At 38.7% G+C, this 24,988-nt stretch overlaps 2 protein-coding genes and 1 long non-coding RNA gene across 4 annotated transcripts in view; 1 reads left to right on the top strand and 2 right to left on the bottom strand.

Moving 5' to 3' along the window:
* LOC139979420 (acid-sensing ion channel 1C-like) overlaps nt 1-24,988 on the top strand; it is a 38,159-nt gene that overhangs the window by 6,994 nt on the left and 6,177 nt on the right. The window contains exons 2-8 of one of the 2 annotated variants that reach the window (XM_071990190.1): nt 16,435-16,516; nt 16,939-17,092; nt 19,683-19,887; nt 22,033-22,227; nt 22,824-22,961; nt 23,273-23,371; nt 24,675-24,825. In XM_071990190.1, coding sequence (XP_071846291.1) covers nt 16,507-16,516; nt 16,939-17,092; nt 19,683-19,887; nt 22,033-22,227; nt 22,824-22,961; nt 23,273-23,371; nt 24,675-24,825 — 952 coding nt within the window. In that variant the 5' untranslated portion in view covers nt 16,435-16,506. The remainder of the gene's footprint in view (nt 1-16,434; nt 16,517-16,938; nt 17,093-19,682; nt 19,888-22,032; nt 22,228-22,823; nt 22,962-23,272; nt 23,372-24,674; nt 24,826-24,988) is intronic. The other variant, XM_071990189.1, reaches the window with a different exon arrangement.
* LOC139979419 (uncharacterized) lies at nt 207-5,215 on the bottom strand. Its single transcript, XM_071990188.1, has 4 exons — nt 5,064-5,215; nt 1,343-4,282; nt 754-852; nt 207-599 (listed from the first exon to the last, which is right to left on the bottom strand). The coding sequence occupies exons 2-4, from the start codon at nt 4,101-4,103 to the stop codon at nt 364-366; spliced, it is 3,096 nt and encodes a 1,031-aa protein (XP_071846289.1). The 5' UTR covers nt 4,104-4,282; nt 5,064-5,215; the 3' UTR covers nt 207-363.
* LOC139979711 (uncharacterized) lies at nt 5,869-8,462 on the bottom strand. Its single transcript, XR_011797283.1, has 3 exons — nt 6,990-8,462; nt 6,524-6,639; nt 5,869-6,065 (listed from the first exon to the last, which is right to left on the bottom strand). It is a non-coding gene; the product is annotated as an uncharacterized lncRNA (long non-coding RNA).

Raw genomic sequence — 24,988 nt, 5'->3', positions numbered from 1 at the left:
GTCACTGTAAATTTAAAAGGATATCTAGGACAAGTTGACTGTTAAAATGTTACTGGTAAAATACTCCACCCATCATTTTACTTATACATAACTACCAATACTATAATTGGTAAACTAATCATAGTGTATTACAAAATCACCATTGTCACCAACGCAACTGAAACCTTTAATGCATAAAAAAAGGTACTCATCAATATAGACCTCAATGAATGCATCAAAGACTTGACTATTTGCATGTTAAGTTTTGGAAGGTCTTCCACAATCTTTTTCTCTAGGATTGAGCAGGAACAAGAAGGCTTTATTTGAAAGAAAGTGTAAGTGTAGTATATAGTAACAGTAATGCAAAGACCATGATCAAAGGTACTATAGTGTCACAAAACTCAATGGATCGCTTTTTCTATTTTGGTTTCGAATGAAGTCTTTGATGTTCCTCCACGTCCTAGATTGTAGTGTTGGCTCAGCATGTATAGCAGTCATGATCTTGTGTTTTCCAGGAAGATTGTTCTTTAAAAAGCAGCTCTTGAATATTCTTGCTACAACTTGCTTTTCTTCTTTGGTCCATGGCTTCTTCGTTGTGTTTTGTTTTGTCTTCTTTACACCTGATCAATTAAATAACATGTATATATAATGAGATTTATAAAAGATTGTGTGAAAGTTCTTTCATGATCTTGTTGCAAATTGAAGTTCTCACACATTACAAAAGACAACTTGTAATAACCTTTAAAATTCACAATTGATAGCATTTGCATATACCTTCACTTGCTTTGACCTTGGAGTCTGTGTAGTCAGATGCAGTGGATGACACCGCAATAGTACTGTAATCATCTTCAACGTCTTCATCACGTGGGACCTCTGGAAAGTGGATAATTGTTACCAATTAGCACATCATCATTAGTACTGTTTGGCAAAAAGTTTAGTTCAAATTATTTACAGTTACTTGCAATGCATGTGAGATCACATCATGAAAGAAATTTAATGAAGTACTTACTACCATGGCTGTTCGTTAGACAAAGGTGCAGCTTAAAGCTGAAGTGTTTCAATGTCATGTTTAAAGGTCATCATTGAAATGACTGAAGGCCGAGTTCTCATGTTCCAAGGCTAGACATTACAGTCACAAACTAACAGATACCTGATAAGCATTAATGCAGGTAGATGAATTTGTGTTCAGATCAATTACACCTCTCTAATGTACTGATGAATAATGTAATTAAGGGTGTAATGATGGATTCTTCTAACATACAGGACAAATCATCGCTCTTCCCATTACTACTTCGAGTACAGAATTTAATAAAATAAAACAGTCTGCTGCTTTTTCCAACTAAAAACAAGAAAGTATTATCACCTTCATCAGGCTGTATTTGGATTTCATCCAAGCTCTTTCCAACTACATTTTGGAGGTTGCCATTTTCTATGTTGAACAAGACTTTAGACACTTTTGCCACTTGCAACGTCTGATCAGGTAACCTGTAGTATTCTCTGTATGTCCTAATGTCGTGTCCCATGAAACGAGCAATGATGTCAAGTTCATTGTCTTTTATGTTCATTATTTGGCAAACTGTCGCAATGTGCTTGCGAAGGCTTGTCGATGTTACATACTCAGGATGGATCGCCCCACAATTCCTGGCATGTGTTCTAATCACATCAGGTCCTCTGATATGACCTTCACTGTGCAATGTTGCAAAAATGTACGGATTTGTCTCCAAAACACCAGCCTCTCTTCTTCTCTGGTAGAGTAGATCCAATGCTTCCTTCAACTCGTTTGTCATTAACACTGGAACAGTTCTAGTTTTCTTTCCGATTATCTCTACTCGCCACAGTACTTTGCATAGCTCCTGTTCCAATTTTGATAATCCTTCTACCGCAACTCCATTACCACCTTTTGTGCATTTGGTTAGGTCTGATGTCGTCATTTTTGCAACTTCACCTGATCGCTTTCGGTTGAACACTATCAAGGAGGCGAGGGTCACTTCAGCTAGGTCTTTCCAGGTATGTTTTGCGTCATTTGGTTTACTTGTTGACTCATTCTTCAGTACATTCACTCCACATGCAACTTTGTCTTTGAGGTACTTGGTTAGTTTGACAATATCACTTGTGACTGGGAGGTACTTTGGTTCATTTCTCTTGTTCTCATTTAGAGTTCTCAAAGCATGCGTTGAAACAAGCTCTTCCCACTTCATGTTATACAGCTTAATAAAGGCTTTGCTTCGCTTTTCAAGGTCAAAATCACCTCTCATTAGAGCATCACCTTTTAAGATTTCTGCAGACTTCTTCAGGCTGTGACCAATTTTTAGTGCTAGACTTGGTGTCTCATAAACGTGGCTATCAGCATCAAAGCCTGATGTCTGGCGTGTGGCATTTACAACAGCTACAAACTTCTTTGGATCGATCAAGTCGGTTAATGATGCATTACTTTCACCAGTCAATTGTCTGTATTCAACTACCATGCGGCCAACTTCTCTTAATTTTGTTCTAATATATGTATACTGGTCTTTATCATGACCAAGTTTCAAGGCAAGCTTTTCTGCCAGCTGTCTGGTTAACGTGTCTGCTTTAATGAAACGTGCAACGCCTTCCTCATCACATCTAAGACTCGAAAAGATTTCTGAAGTTATCTTGGTTAGGCCAAATTCAGGCAACATCATTTTCCCTTCTTTAATGTAATTCCTCCTCTTTGCTGGTTTTGCATTTTGTGCGCCTACATGCTTTCTAAATGGACAACGGTGTTTCCACAGATCACTTTTGGCATAATAGCCAAAGCAATCACTGCATGGTAAGTAATCATCTGGATCTGCCGTGAAATTTGGCCGGTAAACTGGAATCAAAACTCCTTGGTTTTCTTTCCTTACTTTTGCATTGTGTACCAAGTTTCCATAATTTCTCATTTTTGTAAGTCTTTTAGCCTTCAGCTCTGGGTCTTTAGTTGCCAGCCATTGAATAACTTCTGGCTCATCCTTATGTTCCTTAAATTCAGAGAGATGTCGAGGCAATCTTACTTGGCTTGTTTGGCAAAATGGGCAGTATGCACTCTTATCATATTTCCTTTTTCTACCATTATTTGTTTGCAACACCTGAATCCCACATGATCTGCTTGATGATGCTGAGTTACAACTGGTTTTTTCCTGAGGGCATTGGTTGATAATGTCTGATGAGCTGGATACGCAATCAGTTTCTTCTTCACAGTTCTGTTTTGTATTGTGAGATGAACATTTTCTGCTTGAAGAGCTAGATACACAACCACTCTTCTGTGTGAATCGAGGTAAGGGTATGACATAACTTTCTCCATCCTCAGAATAATCAGATTCAGGCACATAGTCATCACTATGAGAAGACTCAGATTCTGACTCACTGGTTGAGGCATCACTTTCAGAGACTTCATTGTCCATGACTAAGGAACATGTTTCAGGCCCTTTAGCAGGTATGTCCTGAGTCATGAGTTGAGAATCAATGGTTGAGGCATTGCATTCCAAGGAGTCCTCAGTGTCCATGATCAGGGAACATATTTCAGATCCTATGTCTGACATATACTTTTCCAAAGAAAGTGGACTCTTTTCATTGAGTAATTGAGATGCATCTTTTAAAACGTTTTCAGTTTCCAAGTTCAGGACCAAAGAGCTTACTTCAGTATGCTTCATTGGAGTCTCTTTCATCAAAATCTTTGGTGCAAACTTCATATCATCAGCAGTCATGGGTTGTGAATCAGATGTTAAAGCAGAGCTGTCTGAGGGGTCTTCAGGGTCCATGAGTAATGAACATATTTCAGGTCCTTCAACTGTTATGTCCTTGTCTGGAGATGATCCCTTTTTATTTCGTTCCGAAACAGTCATGGGTTGTGGGTCAGAGTTTAAGGCATTGCTGTTTGAGGGGTCCTCAGTGTGCATTACCGATGAACTTATTTTAGTGCCTATAGTTGATATGTCCTTTTCCTGAGATGATGATCTCTCTTCGTTTTGTTCATTAGCATTCATGGGTTGTGAGTCACTAGTTGAGACATCGCCATATGAGGGTTCTTTAGTGTCCATCACCAACGAAAATTGTTCAAGCCCTTCATCTGATATCTTTGTGGAAGATGATGATTCCTTCTCATTTTGTTCACTGTCAGTCATTGGTGTGGGGTCACTGGTTGATGCATTGCTCTCTGGTGAGTCTTCTGTGTCTATGACTGACGAAATTAACTCAGAATATTGATCTGAAACTCTCTTTCCAGCGATGACAAAATATCCTTTTTGAGAGATGCTGATATCCCCGTTGCCACAGATGATGTTGATCCATTTTCATTATGTGCCTGTAATATTCAGCAAAGTTAGTATACATCCTTAAGTCTGAGTAATGTGAATTCGTTCGGTGATGATCATAGTTTCAACATAGTTTCACCTGACTGAATTATTGTCTAAGTTGATAAATCAGTCAGAACTACTTAATGCTGATGAATAAAGTCAATAACTTAAGAAACAAAACTCAAGTAGGTTGTTTCTTTACTGTCTGTCTACATTACCTGAGCACATTTTATATTATATTGACACAATCAGCATACATACACAGCAAATATTATAGATTATTCTCAAAGTGATGCAACTAAATGAGATGTCTTTGAATATCCTAGAAATTCAATTAAAAGTGAAAGACGAGTTGCAACGTTGATTGGTTCCATATATTTGCTACACTAATTTGCTGTATGAATGTGCTAAACACAAAGCCAGATAGCATATATACTATGGCAAACTATAAAGTTACAAAGTTACCTATCTTACAGTTGAGCTGAGAATAGCTTCTTCATAATAATTAACATTATAATGAATACAATAAACAAACAAACTGACATGAAAGTAAACTTCATATGTTACTTCAAGCAACAACAAGAATATTAAAGAATAGCAAACGTTTTGAAACATTCACTTTCATGAAGTAGAAGACTACTGGGTTGCATTTTATTCATAGAAAAGCAAAGGATTTCCTTATAAAGGTATTCTAGATTTCAAGTTGCAATGTGAAGTGTTGAACACTTGTTTCATTCTCATGATTGCCAGTAACAGAAGTCTTCCTTATGGTAAAACCTCAATTTTTACCTTAGCTTGCTGCTTCCAGGGTAGATTAGACACACCGTAATCGTATAGCAGCTCCTCACCTTCTGCTATGTCAGTGAGGGCAAAAAGGCATATTACTGGTGTGCCTTCAAAATCAAGAATAGATGGCTTCACGTATACTTCATTTTTCTCTCCGTGGTTTACCAACCGTCCCAATATAGGCCCTGTCTCTCGTTCTTCTGTTGCATCAATAGTATTTAAGAAAATAAGGTCCATATTATGAAATATCATCAAGTCTACCCTTGATTAATCCTGTCACTTTAAGGATTAATAGTTTGATTAGAAGATGAGTGATTGTTGACATGTCACTTACTACAGACACAAATGTAAAACGTTAATGAAAACTCAACAATTTCAGGATTACAATTTACTTCAGAGATTGGAGTTTAGGTTTCATTGCTTTGACTACTGTATACATATGGAACAGCTAATATGTCTTCAGGCTTATGCATGTGAATTATTTACCCATATTTGAACTGTTTAAACCACAAATTACATATGTTTAGTGCTATTATTTCTGTATTTGACCATGTTGACTCGACTGCACCATGCATTTGAACTTAAGTACATCGTGTGTTATTGCATAATTGCAACTGCATCCCATATGCATTGCTACAATATTAAAAGATTTTTGTAATGTGCTTCGAAGTACTAGAAGTATGCAGCAAACAATTTTGCATGCAAACAGTGTTTCAAATATATAGCACGCTGTTCAAGATGAATTGGCGAACTCCTTTACATTTGCACTCAGGCATACAATTTAACAATTTGTTAAAGAGTAGAGTAGTACATGTTCTCACAAAAGAATCATTTGGTATTCAACTCACCAGAACTCCTTTCCTTTACATGAAATGAAAAATCTAAAGCCTGATGACCCTTCTTCCTCTTCAAGCTTATCTCCTTCATTAACTGACAGAAGTGACCCAGCATACTGCAGTAGAAACTCTCCTTTGGTAAATTTGACCTTCGCAAACACTCCTCTGCCTAGAACAGAGAAGAAAATCCAAGTTATTTTTTACAAAGTTCACTGCTCATTCTATCAAGATCACTAGCTGCACCTTCCCAACATTCAACAAAATGAACCCAAATTGGGAAAGACTTTCAAAACCACACAATTTCAAAACACAGCTGAAAATTTTAATAGCCACTCATTCTGTGCCTCAGTCGAAAGGGTGTGCAATAATATGCCTTCACACCACATCCATACTACTTGAACATCCAAGAAGAACATCTTTTTCTTAATTCTCCAATGATCCTTTCCCCTCCTCGCCCCATTCTTCACTTAGGTTCATTGTCACTCTCCTTTTGTTTTCACTCACTGTTTATGCCATTGCTAACTAGTCCTATGTTAAATGTGAATATGTCACTACACAAACTTGTGGGTACTTCTGTCAAGGTATTCTTACTTTATTACAGCACAAGTATAAAACTGAATTTGATACCTTTTTGTGGTATTTCTTTTACATAAAATCCATCTCTATCAGTTTTTCGTTTAACCATGGAAATGGCAACATCTTCTGGTTTCTCTCTTCTTTTCCTCCTCATTTTGTGTGTCAACCTGAAAAAAATATTTCATTTAATTGCAGCATTTTCAAATTTACTTTTCACAGAAGTCATAATGTATTTTAGATTAGATTGAGGTACAGTAGTTTAAAGGTAATCCATATTTCTTCTTTTCCTGTAGCAAATGGTAGCTCATTCAAACACTCACTGCAGAACATGATGATAGAATGATGACAGAAGTGGGGAAAGTTAACAATATACTTGGATATTACTGTTACTAAATAAAAAAAAACTAGAGAAATCAAACTTTCGGAGGTAGTTTCAGCATCATCCCTAAATAAATTTCCATCCAACTTATACAAACAAACACAAGTTTACACAAGTGATGGGATACTATTTGCTTACCAGGTTTGATGGCAACTTCAATGTATATTATCATCAAGTAGACTATGATGATTATCAGACTGATGAGTAAGGCGGCTAAACTGATGACCAATGTCGATGGATCCATTCACCAGCACATTTCATTCCTTGCATTGCAGAGAAAAAGAAGAAGAAATGGAAAACTCAAACAAAATCTAGTCAAACTGTACTACTATTAGGTCCAATTCATGTTAATACTAATATTATCTGAATAGAAACATCATTGCTAAATTAAGCTTGCCATGCAGTATTGTTCTATGCAAATACACATCCATTGAATTTTAGTCATTACAAATTTACCATTTGTCTATAAAGGGAACAAGCAATCTGAAGGGTAAAATCATTTTACATGTTAAACAACCCCAGCACTTTCCATTTTGGCTGTATATTAAGTGTCAATACTCAATGTGTGATAGTGTTCTCACTGTATAGGACTTTAATATGCTAACTACAGGTGCTTGTTACCATCCATCTGACCAAAGACCTACTGCTGGGTACAAATCTGTATTTCAGAAAATTAAAGGTATTTTTTACTCATTGCAAAGTGACATGTATAATGCTTAAAGGTGAATGAATAGGTTCTTGAATTGAATGTTTTAATGCAGGTAACTACGTAGTTTGCTTTACTATGACAATGTCAGTTATCTCGCTTATTATAATACTTTTTGTGATTACTTTATTCATCTGACATGATGGTGAAATGACCTAGAGCTGTATAAAATATAACTGACAATACATCTTTCTTCCTATGAGCCTCTTTATATGAACACTGTCAGTACAGTAGAAATGTATTCTTGAACCAGCGGTTGAGAGTGGTATTAACCAGCAAAATCAGTGAACTGTGTTAGTTTGAACACACACATACCAAAGGCACACATCACACAGAAAGTTCATGCAGCAGATGGGAAAACATTCCTAGTTTAGACCTATGTACTGTAGTGTAGCCATGCAATTATTTGATGATGAAAAGGTGAATATAGCTTAAACATTTAAAATACAATAGTTAAGTGTTCCAATTTCCAATGAAACATCAATACTGTCAAGATTGACTATCTAATAGGGGACATATATCTACAATAATGTACCATAGCAACACAACACACAGAGAGGTGAAGCAGCAAAAGGGAAAACTGTGCTAGTTTAGACCTACTGTACTGTATCCCAGGTAATTATTTGATATTGAAACAAATTAATTGACTAACCATTTAACATAAAATAGTTAAGCATTCCTGTAAACATTCCACAAAGTGAAAGATTGACTATCTAATAGGGGACATATATCTATAATAATGTACCATAGCAACACAACACACAGAGAGGTGAAGCAGCAAAAGGGAAAACTGTGCTAGTTTAGACCTACTGTACTGTATCCCAGGTAATTATTTGCTATTGAAACAGATTAATTGAGTAACCATTTAACATAAAATAGTTAAGCATTCCTGTAAACATTCCACAAAGTGAAAGATTGACTATCTAATAGGGGACATATATCTACAATAATGTACCATAGCAACACAACACACAGAGGTGAAGCAGCAAAAGGGAAAACTGTGCTAGTTTAGACCTATTGTGCTGTATCCCATGTTATTATTTGCTAATGAAACAGATGAATATAACTTACCATTTAGCGTAAATAAGTTACGCATTCCTATGAAACGTCAACACAGTAAAAGATTGACTATCTGATAGGGGACATATATCTACAATACAGCATCACAGGCACTGAACACACAGGAAGCAGTGCTAGTTTACATCTACTGTAGCAATGCAATTATTTGATAATTTAACAGATGAATATGAATTGCCATTTAGTGTAAAATATCATCACAGGCACACACAGAAGTGAACCAGCAGTTGGGAAAACTGTGCTAACCTTTTAAACCTACTGTATTAATGCCATGCAATTATTTAATAATGAGACAGTTGAATATAACTTAAACATTTAACATAAAATAGTTGGTCATTCCTATGAATATCAACATAGTAAAGATTGACTATCTAATAGGGGTTGTATCTTCCAAACATTATCGTAGGAAAACAGCAAACAGAGGTGAACCATCAGGAGGGAAAATTGTGCTTGTTTAGACCTACTGTACTATAGCCCATGTAATTATTTAATGAGGCAGGTGAAAATGACTTAACAATTACCATAAACTAGGACATATATCTCCAATACATTACTATAGCAACACAGTACACAGAGAGGTGAAACCAACAGAACGTTAATGGTCTACCCCACATTTAAAAGGTACGGTTCCGAACAAACAGTCAGTAAAAATAATTCTCTTTTTTTTCTTCTCACAAACCTAATTTCATGCTGATATTAATTTTGGACGTGTTTATATTGCTTTTGACATGTTGATACAATTTCGACATATTTAAGTAATGGCATTTCTATGTTCAAAAAATAGCGTGTGAAAGCGTTCAAAATATAGGCGCGCCTATATACGTTCAATATTATGATGGTTTAATTAGCCTACAATATCGACCACTGGTTTATCATTTATTGGTCTTCAGTATGTCGATATCATAGTATGACCACACTAACTCGTCATAATCATAACATATATACTATAAACATGCTAATACATGTATCGACATACATGCATATAAACGGATATATATATAGGCTGTTCTTGTTGTTAGAAGGTGCATTATATCAACAGAGGTTTCATGGTAACGCGGAATTTAGAAATTGATTATACAAACATTGATATAAAATATATAATAAACAGCGATGTCTTTTACTGTTATTTTATTTCAGTGTCTACTGCGATGCACTGATTTACGTTTATAAATTATGATCGTGGAAGAATTACTTCTAAACAGGTGCATCAATTCCAATTGAAAAGTGTTGGGTGGGGGGTGGGGGTGGGTGGTGGCAGTGGCGTCGCCAAGGGGGGGCCAGGGGGCACGTGCCCCCCCCCCCCCCCCCTGGAAAACCTAGTGCCCCCCGAGTGCCCCCCCATCTGAGATTTGGGTTGGTAAAAAAATATATATATATATTTTGTTATATTCAACTCCCATCATCTGAGTTGGTTTTTCATAAGGAAAAAGAAGCACAGTAATTCGTATTTTCTTCAAATGAGCTGCGAAAAAATGAAAAAGTTTATCCTTGAACGTCGGGTATCGAAGTCGTAACCCGCGCCATCACAACAGGTGTCGATATTTACATTGAATGTGTCAGTACTCACGCCATACCAGCGGATATACACGTCCGCTTCGCGAGCTACATGACTGTGAGAAGGGAGGGTACTGCAATATGTTGCCTTGGTCTGAGGTTGACAGGTTAGGAGCTGACGAAATGTGAGGGTCCGCAGGCACCATACTTGCCTATATTTGTGGACCCATATATTAACCCTGTTGTGTAGGGGGTGCAGAGGTCATTTGAGGTCAGATGCTTGTAGGAACAAATGGCGAATGTTCACACCTGCATACTGAGCCATACTCGATGTGTGATCAAACTTTGGATTGCATGGTGAGATCCCTGATAGGAGCCAATAACGATGCTGGAACCTGTTACATATTAATAGATAATGGGCGAAAACGAGGACAAGAAAGGAGTCGGGGTCATGCACACATTAATTCAACAAATGTAGGTTCTATTGATATAGGGTTAGGCATAACATCGACAGCATGTGGTTCATATCCTCTGCAAAATTCTGCGCCTTGTTAAAATCATTACCTCAAAAATAGCAATTTCTGGAGATATCTTCAGATCGAATTTAGCATCAAATGTGGCAGCATTTTGCATCTAGCCCTCCGTATGCGAAAATTTTCCAAAGGGTAGGGGGGCAGTGGCGGCGGAACCGGGGGCTTGGGGGGCTCAGCCCCCCCAATGAAAAAGTTGAGGGGGCAAATGCATGATAAGGCCCCCCCCCCCAATATTTACCAAGGCTCCGAAACGTGCATCTGCCCATTTTTCAATGCATACTTGTCGATCTGTCCGATGCACACGTATACTATATAGGTGTAATAATTTTAGTAAATGCTGGGGGGACCCTCGGCCCGTCCCCTGGCTATAGACCACATTGTCACCCCAACCGCGTCTTCAAGCCCCGTGAAAAGTGGAAGCAGTGAGTGTGAGTACCGGTAAGCGCAACACAACTTCGTCTTAGGCCAGGGTTGTCCAACCTACGGCCCGCGGGCCACAGTCCGGCCCCCCGCAGGGTTGCGTCCGGCCCGCCAGAGATGCTCTACGGTGTGACACTCTCTCAGCGGAGGGGGGAGGGGAACTTTATTCATCTGTTTTATCAGGAAGGAAATAAATCAGTGCGCTCCGCGCGCAGTGCTCACATTGTGTTGCCTTGGGCTTTGGGCAAAAAATCGAGCGTAGGGTTCATGCGGCCCCCTCCTTCATCATAATCATTCCATGTGGCCCTCCTCTGCAAAAGGTTGGACAACCCTGTCTTAGGCCAATGACTTGCTTCATTTCAGCCAGTTCTCCAACATCCCCTTACTACACTCAAAAACGTCTTTGCGAGTACACTACGAGTAATAGCTACTCTCTTAAAACACCATCGAATATACAAATTACAATGTTTTTACAGACTTTTACGTGCAATCTGAGAAATTGCAGGCTTGAGACCCATATTTTAGGGCTACGTATTCGCAGCATAAAACACTCGGGAAGTGCCGTTTCCGGCCATCTGGGGGTTTGAAAAACCCAAAATTTTCTTGTACGCTCCGCGCCAACCGATGGTGGCGCTCCGCTTAGTCTCTACACATTAGCCCCCCCCCCCACTAATTTTCCCATTCCGCCGCACCTGGAGGGGCACCCTCTCCCCTTAGACCCCTCCCCCAGGACGGCAATCCGTATCCACCTAAGTGCCCCCCATCAAATGTTGGTGCCCCCCTGTGCCCCCCCAGACTGAAAAGTCTGGTGACGCCACTGGGTGGTGGGGGTGGGGTGGGGATGGGTTGCATAAATGACTGAACATGGATAAACTGAAGGAGTGTCGCGACAAATCCTTTATTGGGTGGAGTGCGAAGCATCGAGAAATCTTCAAGTTTGCTTCTATTTGGTCCCTGAATTGATATGTCAGTAATAAACATATTTTAACAATAGTCACATCTGAAAAGTGATTAGACTTAACTTAAGGAAGACTTATCTATTTAACATCCGGGTTTGACGTAGGCCCTTTATCATGATTAATAAAATTGACACTTAAACCAAAAATGGAAATATTCTTAAACTTTGCACACACGAATAAAATCATCTTGTTTCACAGATGTTCACAACATGCACACATATGGTATTATATATGTACATTTAAAAAGCCACTGCTGCATTAACTGGACACATTCACTTTATCGGAAACATTACAACCTATAAAGTAAAGATACTTCAGGGCCGTAGGCTGTTTAGAATCTCTAGGGTTAGTTGAGGAACATTGAGAAACATATATCGTCCAAATGTTACATAGGGATGCTGTTGACGTGCGTATATACCAGGGCCTTCTTAAAGATATTTTTAGCAGAAGGGACCATCATGACACTATCTAAGCGGAGCGTCACCATCGGTTGGCGCGTAGCGTAGCAAGTATTTTTTTCCCTCCAAAAACGCCTCCTAGATTGCCGCAAATTGCATTTCCCAGGCCCTGTAAATTGCATCTAAACATTCTTATTTTGAGATATCACGTTTAATAAATTTGCACTAAAAAAAAAGGTTAATTAGAAAAGTTTTATTAATCGGTAAAATCACTTTGTAGAAATATAGGACGTCACGCTACTGGATAAGCTCTGCTTTATTCATTGTTACACAGGTAACTGAATATATAAAGCACGCGAGGGCATTCTTATGGTGGCAGTAGGCTATATATGCCGAGGGAAAGCCAAATGGGGACTTCAGGTGTAAACTAATTGTTGGAGTTTGAACGGTTACCATTATTTGCTTTACGTGCCAAAAGGGACCTACTTGGGGTATTGGGGGGGTGTAGGGGAGGGGCGCAAATGAGCTGAGTGGGTGGGCCGGGTAGAGGACTGTGCCTCAATATTCTTAGTTAGAACATGTGGATACTGATATATGGGCTAACAATGAAACTGATAGGCATGTCTAAAACATATAGGAGTAATAATTAAATTAATGAACAGTAGTTTTACGTTAAACTGTTACACTGTTCACGCAGGTTAAATTAGGAGCTTTCTACATTTATTGTTACTCTAACAAAACTCGTGAAAACTAAAACGCATGCACGGTGATCACCTCCGCGATCGTCAGGGGCGTAGATTTGTTTCAAATATTGGGGGGGGGGGGGGGTATTTGCTTGGATGCAGGCGAATTACTATCAAAGCGGAGCGCCACCATTGGTTGGCGCGCAGCGTTCAAGAAAATTTCTGGTTTTGATAGCCCCCAGATCACCGGAAATGGCACTTCTCGGGCTTGAAAATGACCAACCAGATTTACACTTTTGCCTGAGAACCAAGTTTTTCCCAATAGTTTTTTTTTTCCATTCATTACCCTTTCAAGATTGTCACCATTCACACATCATGTTCGACCTCATCGCATCTCCTGTGGACCATTGCTTTCGTATGTAATTCTCCGTAACACCGCACAATACCCGTCAGCCCCACTTTTCAAGGTTTTAAGCCCATTATTTGTTCAGAATTTGAATAATAAATTCACTTCAAAACATACCCATAATGTTGCACAAAATTTCGTCTATGGACAACCAATATAGAAAAAAAAAACCTTCAACCCCTAACAGACCGGTCAAAATTGCACGAGTAGAGGGAAGTATGATGAAGAATGTTGGTCAAGGAATTTTCGAAAATTCAGATTAAAACCTCTTATAACGACTTATAACTCTTAAAACTTTATTAGCTATTCATTTCGAAAAAAAAGTAAAAATAACTTTCGGTCATATATAGTAACAAATTGTGACACGGTTAGACAGGCGCCTTGCGAGGGATTTGGCAAGGGAGGGGTGAAGCTTGCAGGCAAACTATCTAAGCGTAGCGCCACTATAAGTTGGCGCGAAGCGCAAAAGACAATTTTGGCCGAAAATGCCTCCCAGATCGCTGGAAATGGCACTGAGTCCCAGGCATTGTAAGTTGCATCAAAGCATTTTCTACTTTGAAATTACTAGCGATATCATAAAAAAAATACAAACGATATGCTAAAAAAAAACCTATGCCACCAAATATGGGGGGGGGGATATTAGATACTATATCCCCCACCTTAATTATTGGGGGACATGCCCCCCGTCCCCCCCCCCATGATCGCCGCCCATGGCGATCGTGCATATACGTGATGAGAAGCCTTCTGGCTAATACACTGTTTAGCATTATATTCCTCTTATAGGGGAATCGTGATACACACCTGAAGATAATCACACACTCACAGTCTACATGCATGGGGACTGGAGTTGAGAGCGGATCAGTCGTTCGGTTGTTTGGTTTTCTATGTCCAGGTTCTTTGTGAGACCTTTCTTAGAACGTACCTTGTGTTCTGTTTGAACGCCATTCCTACAATACGTGCCTAGAGTCTTGACGTTATACACTACTGACTAATGACATCAGAATGAATGATATGAATACTATATAACTGAATGAAATAGTGGATACTGTCCAGGCATTCATATCGCAGGCTTTAGGAAGTGGAACTCTCGGAGGGGGATGGGGGGGGGTAGATACCCCCCTCCCGCAGGCTACGGTCCTGTACTTAGCATCAGTTAACTTGAGCACATATAAAATATTTTGTAAACAGATGTTCGTAACAACTAAATTAGTAAATTGAGGTCAACTGGGTACCATGGTTATAACAACAACATGACTTGCAGTTTAGCATCCAGGCTTAGCAGATAGCCTCAGCGACTTATGGGCACGGTTCCTCATTTAATTTACGCTGTAAATGAAATACGTAATTCTTACTTCAATGCAGTTGAAACGGTCTCTCTTTCATCGGCGGGTTGAACACATGAGAATAAAACATTAATAACTACTTATCTCATAGCACAATGTTTGAGCTCCCTTTATGAGATAAACGACTCATTATGAACCTGATAGGCATAGCGACTACACGAGTCAATCACTAACCCTGGGTGGAGGGCGGCATTGATATTGTGTCCCCAACCCTTCAGAAAGCGGGGGACGTGTCCCCCTGTCCTCCATGGTTGACGCCCCTGCTTCTGTAAACATCTTGTTATGTTAATGCTTGACAGAAGGCCACACTATCCCCTCCTCCACTACTCCCTCCCCCACTACCCATCCCCTTCCACCCCCCGCTACCCCCCCCATCTCCACATACGTATATCTTGACCATGCGCTCTCTACGATACACATGAAAAGGAAAAACGAAATTCTTCAGTTAGATTTATTCACAGAATTTAACTCTTTACTTATTCGTATAGAAGTTAATAAGCTACTAGTATTTAGAATCTTATCCAACGAAACAAGTTTCAACAAATTCCTGTTGGTAGCTTGTAGATTACTGAAGGGGTAAGGAGATGTTTTCAACACAAATTTACTAAGAGTGTTCCAGTGAAATGGGAAACTGTAAGGTATTGAGATTGGCATTGTATGCATAAAGTATCAATTTCATTGAAATGTAAAATACCAGGTATACGATTATCCTTATAATTGGACACAAACTGTCTTGAAATATTTTGAAAATAAGCACAAGATGGCCTTTTTGCGATAATTCGGAAATAAATATATATGTTGATCCAGCAGCAGTTGTTTGCTCTCTTCAAACATGAGCGCGAGGAACCAATCCAATCTGTCATAAACTCATATTAAAGTGTGACGGAAATTTCATCAATCATAATGTAATTTATTATGGCGCAATCCCCACGGTACACCGTTAATAATGTATCAAATGGAATCGAACGAGTGGCTGTTAATAGTCGTACTTACGTTTACTGTCAAAAATTAATAAATAAGTAATCAATGAATAATATATATATATATATGCCTATATATATATATATATATAGGCATATATATATATATATATATATTAATAAATATATATATTAATAAATAAGTAATCAATGAATAATATATATATATATATGCCTATATATATATATATATAGGCATATATATATATATATATATATATAATATAACATAATCCACGAAAATCCACGTTTACTCCAAAAGAAAATATTATTAGAGAAAATCAGAGAAATAAGATATGACTCATAATTGACAAATAAGGAGTAATGATTTAAAAAATAAATTGGAATTTTCCTCCATCAGCTTTTCTTCACTAGCTTCCTTCACTAGCTTCCTTCACTAGCTTCCTTCACTAGCTGTCCTTCACTAGCGTCCTTCATCAGCTTTTCTTCACTAAATGAATAGATGCAATACGAAAATATTTGCCTCATATATATAATACGGACCCGGGTTAAAAGTCTGGTATGACATTCTTCTCGAATGTTAACAAATATCACCAAAGACATGTATTATATTTCACGCACAGGTGTCTTAAGACCACCATCATCAATATTACCCATGTGCAAGAAAACCTTGCAGAGATCGCTGTACTGAATAAATGGCCTGTGGTAAGTATGTATATCTATTTCTCCCATGAAATCAAGGACAGTTTATATACTATATTAAGAAGAAATTGTATAAAATTATTAGGGCATTACGTATTCAGTCTATATTGTAATATAGTTAGTCAACTCAGTTCTTTGTTGTGTGAGAAAATAAAAGAAAGAAAAAAGCTGACGGAGCCTAACTTGAACGTTTTGTATGGTTCATCTTCAATCTCTGTAATGACCTTTAGGAACCCTCTGGAGTATCAGAACGATGAATATTAATGAAACAACTCTTACAAAACTCTCAGAGAATTTCCAAATGCTTTTAGTTTGTTTGTTTACCATTTTAAAGCATTGCCGTAATTTTATACCAAGTTTTAGGCCATGATACGATGCCACTTTAAACCATTAAAGTTTAAACTTATCTTACGTGAATTGTCTAGATTGCAGCTTTTCACATGAAAGTAACGGCCTCATGAACGACCGGGGACCACAACGCAATGAGGTGACCAAATCCAGGGCAAGCCGATTTGCTGAAGAAACAACTCTACATGGAGTACGATACGTAGCAAATGGGCATATACATCATGCTAGAAGGTATACTGTCTCACCCCTAACCCTGCAAGAATCGTTTGTCGGGACCCCCCTAACTTTACGATACATAGCGAATGGGCATGTACATCATGCTAGAAGGTATACTGTCTTACCCCTAACACTACAAGAATCGTTTGTCGAAACCACCACCCCCTCCCTTTACTTTACGATACATGTATCGAATGGGCATATACATCGTGCTAGAAGGTATACTGTCTCACCCCTAACCCTGCAAGAATCGTTTGTCGGGACCACCCCCCCCCCCCTAAATTTACGATATAGCGAATGTGCATATACATCGTGCTAGAAGGCATATAGTCTCACCACTAACCCTGCAAGAATCGTTGTCGGGACAACCCCCCCCCCCAACTTTACGATATAGCGAATGGACATATACATCGTGCTAGAAGGTATACTGTCTTACCCCTAACACTACAAGAATCGTTTGTCGGGACCACCCCCCCCCTTCCTTTACGATATAGCGAATGTGCATATACATCGCGCTAGAAGGCATATAGTCTCACCACTAACCCTGCAAGAATCGTTGTCGGGACAACCCCCCCCCCCCCCAACTTTACGATATAGCGAATGGACATATACATCGTGCTACAAGGTATACTGTCTTACCCCTAACACTACAAGAATCGTTTGTCGGGACCACCCCCCCCCCCCTAACTTTACGATATAGCGAATGTGCATATACATCGCGCTAGAAGGCATATAGTCTCACCACTAACCCTGCAAGAATCGTTGTCGGGACCCCCCCCCCCTAACTTTACGATACATAGCGAATGGACATATACATCATGCTACAAGGTATACTGTCTTACCCCTAACCCTGCAAGAATCGTTTGATGGAACCCCCCCCCCTCCCCTGACTGTACGATATAGCGAATGGGCATGTACATCGTACTATAAAGTATACTGTCTCACCCCTAACACTACAAGAAACGTTTGTCGGCCCCCCCCCTCCTTTACTTTACGATACATGTATCGAATGGGCATGTACATCGTGCTAAAAGGTATATATGTCTCACCCCTAACACTACAAGAATCGTTGTCGGAACAACCCCCCCCCCCCCTAACTTTACGATATAGCGAATGGGCATATACATCGTGCTAGAAGGTATACTGTCTTACCCCTTACACTACAAGAAACGTTTGTCGAACCCCGCCCCCCTTCCTTTACTTTACGATACATGTATCGAATGGGCATATTACATCGTGCTAAAAGGTATATATGTCTCACCCCTAACACTACAAGAATCGTTGTCGGAACAACCCCCCCCCTAACTTTACGATATAGCGAATGGGCATATACATAGTGCTAGAAGGTAAACTGACGGACCCCCCCCCCTCCCCTGACTGTATACGATATAGCGAATGGGCTTGTACATCGTGCTATAATGTATGCTGTCTTACCCCTTACACTACAAGAAACGGGTTGTCAGGACGCCCCCCCCCCCCGCCCCTTTACTGCACGGTACGTAGCGAGCGGTCATCTACACCGTGTTAGAAGGTTCCAACTCCACTTCCCCTACCCGACAAGAAACGGTTGTCAGGAAGCCCCGCCCCTTCTATAATCAAATACTCGGACCACAGTTCTATTCTAACTTGCCAATGTATAATTTCGTAGGTTGCCATGGAATCAACCGAATATTCGTTTCTATACCTGCATTATTACCATTTTATAACCATTATTCATATACAGCTATTTCTGCTCTCATTCTCGGGTTACTATGTAAAACCGGGGCCCAGTTGCTCTCAATATTTAATTATCTTAACTTAAAACTTTTTTTTTTTTTACGTCTATGGGAAAACATATCCTATGATTCTTTTTAGTGTGTTCATCTATCTTTCATAAAGATAGAGGTAATTTAAAAAAAAACATGGAAAAGTAAATATTCACCACCGACAAAATTTGACAATAATAAAAGAAAAATATCAAACGAATGCTCAGTCTGATTATTTTGAAACGAAGACATTTTTTTTTTCTGTAAAGGCCCGGTCACACTATACCGATATTTTATCGGAATACTATCCGATTTTCCCAGAGGAATCGAAACAGACAGTTTTTCGTTCGGGTCTTCTAGCCACAGTGATAAAGGACCTGATTTGCTATCTGTTGAGCCATTCCGATGTGGAATAGCCCTCTCCTAACTTTTGATATTGACTCCGTTTCCTTTTATCGGTTAGCTATCCGATTTCTCTTCCGATTTTTATCGCTTTTCGATGTGACGTCACTTCAGAATGTAGTCAGTTCTAGAACCCCTCAGATTTGAAGTAGGTATTCGAATATTCTACTGCATTCATTACATTCACTACCACAAACCTCACTCTTCGGCCTTAAATCGGAAAAATCGGACCGTATTTCGATAAAATATCGCTGTAGTGTGACCGGGCCTTAATGGAAGAAAAAAAAAAGGGAAAACGAACAATTAAAGTACCCAATTTATAGTAACAATAAAGAAACATGATTGTCAACATTCTGTTGCCGAGTTTAATTATAAACTTGGAGATACGGTATTAACGAATTAGTTTAAAATTATTTTATATTATTTATCTCTCTTTTTTAAATTATTTTGATTTACAGAATATGCTGGCTGATTTTGCTGGTGTGCTTGGCTGTCTGGCTCGCTTATGGAATTGTCAACGGATTGACCAAATACTTTTCGTATCCAATTTCTACAGCCGTTATGTTCAACTATGTCAATAATCTAGAATTCCCTGCCGTCACAATTTGTAATTACAACCAATTTCGAAAATCACATTTGCAGAATTATACTCTTTTGCGAGAAGTAAGTAAAAATTACATTTTCATAGCACAAATAGCATGAACATCAAATTCTTACGCAGGACCTTTTGTTCGGTAAAGATTTTTCTGTCGAATTCCTTAAAATTAAACAATTCATTTTAACGACATTTTAAACCTTTTTTTGGTGAGTGGGGTCAGTAGGGGTAAGGCTGGGGTGCGGGTAGGGAGAGAAGACAGAGAGAGAGGGGTGGAGAGAGGAGGAGAGAGGTGGAGAGAGAGAGAAAGAGCTTGGGGGTTCCACCTGAAATGTAAATTATAGTGTTGGAAATTTCTCTCCATAATTTATGGACGATGTACTACTAACTATATATCGTCATACTGATATCAATTCAATAGATACATTTACACATCATACGCACCCCTTTAAGCAGTGTACACCCACCCTAGTCCACCTCATTCCCAATCACGTACATAACCACCTCTTGTACAGTTGCTTCATTTATATCAGCGATACCCTATGTTACATTTCCATCGCCACAAAGTTGCCATATATAGTGACATAATACTCATTTTTAATAATCATTTTATTCTTATATAGCACCTTAAATAAAATATGATCTCGAAGCACTTGACCATTAAGTATAAAGTTGATACAGCGGTAAAATAAAATATTAAAACAGCGATAAAAATTGTCGACGTTGACAAGTTGTACAGAAAGTGCTTGAGAGAATATATAAATGACTAAAACAATAATAAAAACAACATGACAAGATCCCTATAATGCACGAATGCAAAATGTTTCCAAAAAAGGTGTGTTTTAGAAGTGATTTAAACACAATTAATGATGGTGCTGTCCTAATGTCATTTAGTTAGTGCATTCTAGAGATCTGGTGCAAAGTAAGCAAACAATCGTACACCAAAAGTTTTCTGGACGAAGCTGCTAGGCTCCAGCCGGACCTCCACAGACTGTTCCTGTTCCTCTGTCCGGTACGATTGGCAATCTGCCAATGCCCGGGAAGAGCCGCACGACTGACCATAGTGCTGAGATTTATATCGAGAAGCAGTGCCATTTATAATCTTGTATGTAATGACTAGAGACTTGAATTCAATCCGTGCGGAGACAGGTAGCCAGTGAAGATCAACCAGTATATGGGAGTGATGAGTTTGAGCTTCCTAGTACCTGTGACCATACGTGCTGCCGAGTATATTGAATTTTCTATGCACACTACACACACACCACTGACACTGCCGCAGACAAGAAGCTATGCAGGAATTTCGTCAAGGCCACCGCTCTAGTAACCCAAACCCGTTTATTGCTTACTAGCCGTAAATACGGGATTGCTAATAGAAATTACGAGACAACAGCGACGAACCAGTTGAGGGCAGTATTAATATTATATTTTGAATCGGGTGGTGTGAAGGACCATGGAGGTACAGAATTTACGAGCGATCCCACCTTTAAAGACGTGCAAGTTGCTGGTGCTCAAGTTCCATACAGTTAACTATTACAATAATTGAGGTGTGATGTAACAAATGCACGAATCAATCTCTCTGTGCTGTTGTGGTATAAAAGCTAACGAGTTAAACCGATACGGTACAACGAGTATGTTGCAGACTGGCACATTGTTGAAACATGACCAGAGATAGAAAAGTTCATCGAAATGCACTCCTAAAGTTTCGGACAACGGAGACTGGTTTAACATGAGTCATATACCGACTCTGAAATTGGTTATGATGTTTTTTTCTTTCTTATCCTTTCTGAATTTACTGTGGAAATGAACCACTTCTGTTTTCCTATCGTTTAGTACTAAATCGATTTTCTGCCATCCATACACGGATATTATCAATGCATATTTCAAGTATGAATGTCCAGCCTGAAAGAGTTTTACACGGAAAGTAAAGTTGCGTGTCTTTTGCGAAAGCATTAAAATCTAGTTCATTGGCTAAAATAATGATATCTTCGACAAGAGACATGGAGCGGGTGGTGGTGGGATCTACGAATGTTTGGTCCAGTTAGTGGCCAAGGTTTTATCGGCTATTTTGCCCGCTAACTTCGAACTGTTTATTTTGCGGATGTGGCTATACGTCGCATGTTCATCACAGGAGGCTTATCAAATAGCAAGAAAAGTCCAGTATTACCTGCATGCTTGCATCTTTTCTATTAAATACATGTTTTTTTTACTTCTAGGTTCTAACATCTCTGTCCACCAGTGATTCAGTTGATATTGACTGGGATCTCAACGATATGGATGACTACTTGAACATGACGGAGGTGGCCATAAAACTGGCCCACCAGCTAGATGATATGTTAATAGAATGCACATGGAACCAGGAAGAAACATGTGGAGCGCACAACTTTACCACCGTCATTACCGATTTCGGGGTATGAAACAAGTTTCCATGGAAACCCGATTCCAATTGCGCAAACGCTAAAAGAAATCTTGCTGCCTGTTAAATGACCTAAAACTCTATTATTTCATGAAATATAGGAGCCCGAGGAGTGATTTATATAAGCTTGGCACAATCATTTGCCGAAGGAATATCCTCTTAATTCTTTCCCTTATAGTTTATTGGGGTTTGTTCTCCATTATATATAAGGTATTATTAAAAGTCCTACTTGTTTACTGAAATACTGCCAGATATTAATCGATAGTTGAAGATGATAGTATAAAGGAACTGGCGGCGGTCTACATACGTGGTAATACACAAGTACCTTTATATTAACATGATGTATTCTAATATCATTATCATCTCCTGTGGCCCTTTTGGCGTTCCGTGTCTTGCCTAGATACGAATAGTCTATAGGCGGTGAAGAAACGTCAAGATATACATTTATGTCAGAGGAGCCTTCTATTGTTTAAATCTTCAAAGAAAGTGGACTTTAGAGGAATATTTTCAATATTATTTTTTCCCTCAGAATTGTCATTTTATAATCCCCCAATTCATAATAGGAGGTGTTTTGGTTTCTTCCATACGCAGGTGTGCTATACCTTTAACTCGATTTCTAATTCGGAGTTAATGGTTACCGAAGCTGGAAGTTCTCAAGGGCTGCGATTGAGACTATCGGCGGAGCAGTACGACTATTTCTGGGGTTATTACACGGGTGCTGGCTTTAAGGTATTCATTCATTTCACGTCAAGAGTTCCTACAACTGAATCCAAAGAAATGAAATCTTACAGGAGGAGAGGCAGGGGTATATAATGCGTCATTGAGCAAACTTTTCTGGTAGTGGAATTATTTGTAAAGATGAACATGCGGGAGGGGATGTGCCTTGGAAAGTAGAGGGGAGGCTAGACGAGTGGGAGGAGAAGAGTGATGGTGGGTATATGTATACAGGGGTAACGTGTTGTGGTAATGAAGGTATTTAACTTCCTTTAAGTATGTATGCTTATTTGTACCTTTCTTTTGTTCATGTCTTTTCCTGTTAGATCTTCGTACATCCTAAAGGACAATTCCCTCTAGTCGGTCAGTTCGGTATCTCTGCTTCCCCGGGTTTCAAGACATCTGTCAGAATAAGTTATATCACTGTAAGTATAGTGTGTGTTATATACACATATAATGTAAGTTATATCATTGTAAGTATAATGTGTGTTATGTACACATATAATGTAAGTTATATCACTGTAAGTATAGTGTGTGTTATGTACACATATCATGTAAGTTATATCACTGTAAGTATAATGTGTGTTATGTACACATATAATGTAAGTTATATCACTGTAAGTATAATGTGTGTTATGTACACATATAATGTAAGTTATATCACTGTAAGTATAGTGTGTGTTATGTACACATATCATGTAAGTTATATCACTGTAAGTATAATGTGTGTTATGTACACATATAATGTAAGTTATATCACTGTAAGTATAATGTGTGTTATGTACACATATAATGTAAGTTATATCACTGTAAGTATAATGTGTGTTATGTACATATATAGGCTAATGTAAGTTATATCAATATAAGTAGCATATAAAGTGTGGTATATGTTCACATATAATGTAAGTTACATCAATGTAGGTCTAGCGTGGGGTATAAATCAATTATATATTTGATATTACTGTGAGTTTAATAATAGTTATAATCAGCAGTTATTTTTACGACGCTTAATTAGTTACCACAAATGTGACCACAAATATATCCTCCCCATATACCCCTCCCCCCCCCTCCCAGGCCATAGCATCCTTCACTGGAGGGTTACCCGGACCGAGATGATATAGTTGAAAATTGGGGTCACCAGGCAAAATGTGTGATTATATGCAAATGTAGAGTAATAATTACGTAATATCACTTAAGTGTCTAGTATAGACCGTGTAAGAGTGTGGGTTCTGTTCGGCCCTATAAAGCCGTACGCGGATGAGCAATACAATATGCAGAAACGCTGACAGTGCAGGGACGTGTTGATGTTACAAAGCAGATAACATGACGTGTACCTACAATCAATGTCGAATCAATGAATTCATGTTGACGATGTTCCGTCGCTCCGTTTGTTGTAAATTTATGTTAAATATGTAAGGTTTCTCAAGTAATTTTCTGAAGGGACAAGGCAAAAGACCTGGTTAGGGCCACTATAGTCAGATTAACAATCTACAGGCTAGGCCGAGGTATATGGATATACTATTCTTAGTCGCCTAATCACTCGTATCCTCGATTAATGAAATATTTGTTTGTGTTTTTTTCTTCTTCGTTTTTTCGGGGGCTAGACTGAAATAGACTTGAACATTTTTCGCGGGCCGAACTGAGAAGCCCCGATATGAATCAAAGAGACTATTTGTGGTATTTCAAAGTAAATCTTAAGTTGCAAGTTTGTATATCCATTCCTTGCAGAGCACAAACCTGCCCCCTCCGTATAGTTCTAATTGTGTCGGCGATAAGAAACTCAAACACTCAATCAATTATTCTGCTGAAGCCTGCTTTTATGAATGCCAAACTGACTTTATCACAACGTATTGTGGATGTCGATACTATTTTTTTCCAGGTATGTATAGTTCATGACAGTTATATAGGCATACATTTAATGGAATATTCTAAGAAAAATTTCATATTTTTTGACGAGAGCAAGCATTTCCCTTCCAAATATCTTCGAAAAAGAAGAGAGAGAACACATATACGGTCTCCTAAGGATACTAGCGAATGAACGG

The sequence above is a fragment of the Apostichopus japonicus genome, chromosome 14, assembly GCF_037975245.1.
Source record: "Apostichopus japonicus isolate 1M-3 chromosome 14, ASM3797524v1, whole genome shotgun sequence".
Taxonomy (NCBI): domain Eukaryota; kingdom Metazoa; phylum Echinodermata; class Holothuroidea; order Aspidochirotida; family Stichopodidae; genus Apostichopus; species Apostichopus japonicus.
Note: the sequence above shows the minus strand (reverse complement) of the source record. Positions and strands in the feature narration are given on the sequence as shown.

Coding starts and splice junctions, on each gene's coding strand:
- LOC139979419 (XM_071990188.1), bottom strand. CDS start 4,103: ATGACTGACAGTGAACAAAATGAGAAGGAATCATCATCTTCCACAAAG. Junction 853..1,342: donor CCAAATACAGCCTGATGAAG/GTGATAATACTT, acceptor TCCACTTTCCAG/AGGTCCCACGTGATGAAGAC. Junction 600..753: donor CAAGGTCAAAGCAAGTGAAG/GTATATGCAAAT, acceptor TTAATTGATCAG/GTGTAAAGAAGACAAAACAA.